Below are 4,105 nucleotides of genomic sequence, written 5' to 3' on the forward strand. Positions count from 1 at the left end.
AGAGAACGTTGGTTTATATAGTGGAAATCAGACCAATAAAGTGAGATGTCACACTTTTACGGACAGGGCCAGGATTGCCGGAGACGGATTATATATTTATGACATTGGAATTATGCTCGCAAGTATTACCTTATCAAATTAGAACCATTCCGTAGCTGTAATTTCCACTGTATAATCATATATTAGACTTCAAATAGTTTAAACCTGCAGGGATACAGAGAACGGATAACTTCATTGACGTAGTCTATTTTAAGCAACGATTCACAGAACGCATAGGTCTAGCAAGAAGAAATAATATAATGTACATGTGATATTTGTTTCACGATTGGGTCTACAGACATTTCAAAACATGGCTGAAACAGCAGCAAATAAGCCTGCCGATGGCAATCACGCCCCTCTCAAGGCAGTTTCAAATGTTCATTTTTATCATTTCGTTGACCAAGGAATCGATGTTGAGTGGGGCGATAATGAGCGTACATGTACATCACTCAGTGTTGCATCACACGATGGTCATCTTGAGGAAGTTAAATATCTGGTTGGTCAAGAAACACAGATTGATAAGCTTAAAGATGACATTGTGGCAGCTGTTCATGCTGCATCATGTGAAGGTCATCTTGATATAGTTCAGTACCTTGTTGGTCAAGGAGCCGAGGTTGAGAGGGGCGATAGGGACGGTAATACTCCACTTCATGTTGCATCACACAATGGTCATCTTGAGGTAGTTAAATACCTCGTTAGTCAAGAAGCGCAGATTGAAAAGCTTAATGATTTATTATGGACACCTGTTCATCATGCATCAAGGAAAGGTAATCTTGATATAGTTCAGTATCTCGTTGGTCGAGGAGCCCAGTTTGATAGGGGTGATAGTTATGGTCATACACCACTCTTTACTGCATCATGTAGAGGTCATCTTCAAGTAGTTCAGTACCTTGTTGGTCAAGGAGCACAAGTTGAGAGGGGCAATATAGAGGGTACTACACCACTTAGTCTTGCATCATTCTGGGGTCGTCTTGATGTAGTTGAGTACCTTGTTGGTCAGGGAGCACAGGTTGAGAGGGGCGATAATAATGATGCGACACCACTTCATTTTGCATCGCTCAATGGTCATCTTGAGGTAGTTAAGTATCTCGTCGGTCAAAATGCACAGATTGATAAGCTCAATGTCAATGTTTGCACACCTCTTTACTGGGCATCAAGTAAAGGTCATGTTGACGTAGTGGAGTACCTCATTGGTCAAGGAGCACAGGTTGAGAGGGGCAATAATTCTGGTGACACACCAGTTCTTGTCGCATCGCGCAACGGTCATCTTGGTGTAGTTGAGTACCTCGTTGGTCAAGGAGCACAGGTTGAGAGAGGCAATAATGATGGTGACACACCAGTTCTTGTCGCATCGCGCAACGGTCATCTTGGTGTAGTTGAGTACCTCGTTGGTCAAGGAGCACAGGTTGAGAGAGGCAATAATGATGGTGACACACCAGTTCTTGTCGCATCGCGCAACGGTCATCTTGGTGTAGTTGAGTACCTCGTTGGTCAAGGAGCACAGGTTGAGAGGGGCAATAATGCTGGTGACATACCACTTGTTGTTGCATCACGCAATGGTCATCTTGATGTAGTTCAGTACCTCACGAGTGAACAGGCACAGATGAAAGAAGCACCACCTGAAGGTATGATTCGCATTTTAATAGTGATCATGGGCGCCCATTCCATGTCAAAAAGGCGATGTATTTATAGGGATAAAGCTGTCATAATACTTTAGTTTTAAAGGGCCCATGTACGAGGTTATAATACATATACACTCGTATTCCAGTTCAGGTGCACGTCTGGTAAAATTTATAGTGCATATCGGAGTGACAACGAGCGGTCTAAGCTGGAAACTCTCGAGGCCTAACAGTTAGTATTCTTAGTGCAAAATTGCCCGAAAATATTTTCCTTTTCTCAGCGGCAGTCCTCAGAGTCTTCTCCTCCTTTTCTGCATCTCAACCCTTCCTTGGTGGCTTGATAGTATCGGCAACGGCAGATTCCATCCATATAATTTAAAAGTGTACAGCATGAATGCCAACAAATAATGATAAAAATAAGCCCCTGGACTCTTTGCCCACCCGTTTTATAGTTTGTGTTCTAAAGGAAACTGACACCAGGCTGACAAGAACGCGGTTTGAGTCTAAGTAAAAATCATCTGCTCGCGACTTCTCGATGAAAAGAAGGTTGATTTAGGCATTAAACTATATCAAAAACGTCAAATTACGATAGTAATTGAAAAAGAGATAACAACAAATAATATGCACTTGATAATCCCAGAACGTTTTTGGCCATTTCACCATTCCTTATGATGAATCACGATGAGATTGTAAGATCTTTAGTTGTAGGACAAATACAAGGACATTTCTGCAAAAACGTCAAATGCGTCATCAAGCCACGTGATCGTGTTTACTTTTTTTGTCCAGGAGTGGAGCTTAGCAAGCGTGAGATCTGTGAAAATGGATGGTTGTTATCATTTTTTTGATCAACATAGAGATTTGCTGAAAATATTAGGCTGGAATATTAATAAGAAGAAGTGTATTCATGTTTTTAAAGACTAAGATAGTTTGACACTGCCCAAGTTTTCAGTGAAATGGATGCTCTACCCAGTATTTATTTGAATAGTCTCCATTCCAATTAAATCAAATCATAATTAATTGTTATCAAAGTAACTGGTGAACATTATTATCACAAATTTCGGCAAAGTTGTATTTGACATGTTTTTCAAAGCTCGCCAGTGTTTTGTCATCCATGATCGCACTTCTATTGCAAAAGATGATTTTATTATTTTCCCCAAAATTAAAGCACAATCCATAAGTTCATGCCATGGAACACTGACTGAAGTAATTCCATATTATTGTACGGGGGAGGGAACTATTTGGAACTCCAATAATATAGCTTTGATCGAGTACGTGTGAGCGTGTAACAACTATCTCTCTCAGTACGCTATGGCGAAAATTACACTGCCCCCCCCCCGGTAATTAAATGGGAAGTCTACCCTGATAATAAGTTGGTTTTAATAAAAGTAGATTATTTTTTTTATTTTATTATTATTATTATTATTATTTTGTTTTATTTTGTTTTATTTTTATTTTATTTTATTTTATTTTATTTATTTATTTATTTATTTATTTATTTTTATCTTTTTTTTATTTTTATTTTTTTATTTATTTATTTTTTTTTTTTGGGGGGGGGGGGGACTGTTCAAGAGGTAATTTTCAGGGTGGGGGTAATTTTCCTGGAACCCTTAGTGATATTTGTATATATCTCGTAAAATATATTGTAACTGTTGCTTTTATCTTCATGGTTTGTTTATTCTTATACTTTTTGCTCTTTTAAGCCTTTATTTGCCCCCCCCCCCCCCCAGGGACCAAAAGATGTTCCAATAAAATTCAAGTTCAATTTCATATCGCAGCACAGGAATCCATTCAATCACCGGAGCTAGAAGCCTGGTCCTGCCCGGTCCGACCGTATAGCCTCCTCGCTATATAGCTGTAGCGACCCCATATGCCATTTCATGTTGGAAATAACCTAAAAATGCAAACTCAGTTCATTATGAACCAAAAATAAAAAATCACAAAGCCTTAGGCTAAGATTAATCTTCACCTTTATAAAAGGTGATTTCAAGTTCAGCTTTTTCAGCTACCGATCACAGCTTATATTTTTATCAAGCATTGTATAATCATGATTTTGATCAAGTTCCTTTTTAGTTATTTAAAATAAAAGTAAAGTTCATGTTGCATATTTGTTGAGACATGGACAGAATAACATTCTAATTCAAAGCTAACAACACAAATCAAACATATACTAGTCAGAGTTTACATTCACTTTAGTCAGTTTTCTTGTTTAGACTCGGACTCTTGCAAATGCAGGGTAAGACCATGACGACTAGTATGAGCTTAAGAGTCCGAGTAATATATTAATTCCTGCCGTTCCAAAGTAACCCTATATGATAAAGCTCAAAAACTCTGATTTGAAGAAATTAAATTGTTGTGTTTAATGTGTTATTGAATTTGCAGCGGATTCGGTAATACCAAATGGCCACATTTGTCACTGCCACATAATTATAACCAACACCAATATTAAT

The 4,105-nt window shown here is 38.3% G+C and overlaps 1 protein-coding gene across 1 annotated transcript; it reads left to right on the top strand.

The window, feature by feature from the left end:
* Positions 1-349: 349 nt before the first annotated feature.
* On the top strand, positions 350-2,169 carry LOC100888658 (ankyrin repeat domain-containing protein 50-like). Its single transcript, XM_030988949.1, has 2 exons — positions 350-1,664; positions 2,111-2,169. The coding sequence occupies exons 1-2, from the start codon at positions 350-352 to the stop codon at positions 2,167-2,169; spliced, it is 1,374 nt and encodes a 457-aa protein (XP_030844809.1).
* Positions 2,170-4,105: the final 1,936 nt, after the last annotated feature.

The sequence above is a fragment of the Strongylocentrotus purpuratus genome, unplaced genomic scaffold (genome assembly GCF_000002235.5).
Source record: "Strongylocentrotus purpuratus isolate Spur 01 unplaced genomic scaffold, Spur_5.0 spur5_scaffold_18, whole genome shotgun sequence".
NCBI classification, from domain to species: domain Eukaryota; kingdom Metazoa; phylum Echinodermata; class Echinoidea; order Camarodonta; family Strongylocentrotidae; genus Strongylocentrotus; species Strongylocentrotus purpuratus.

Bases quoted from the DNA above. Each gene is read 5' to 3' on its own strand.
- LOC100888658 (XM_030988949.1), top strand. From the start codon at position 350: ATGGCTGAAACAGCAGCAAATAAGCCTGCCGATGGCAATCACGCCCCT. The intron at 1,665-2,110 runs GTATGATTCGCA...CCCGTTTTATAG, and splicing joins GAAAGAAGCACCACCTGAAG to TTTGTGTTCTAAAGGAAACT.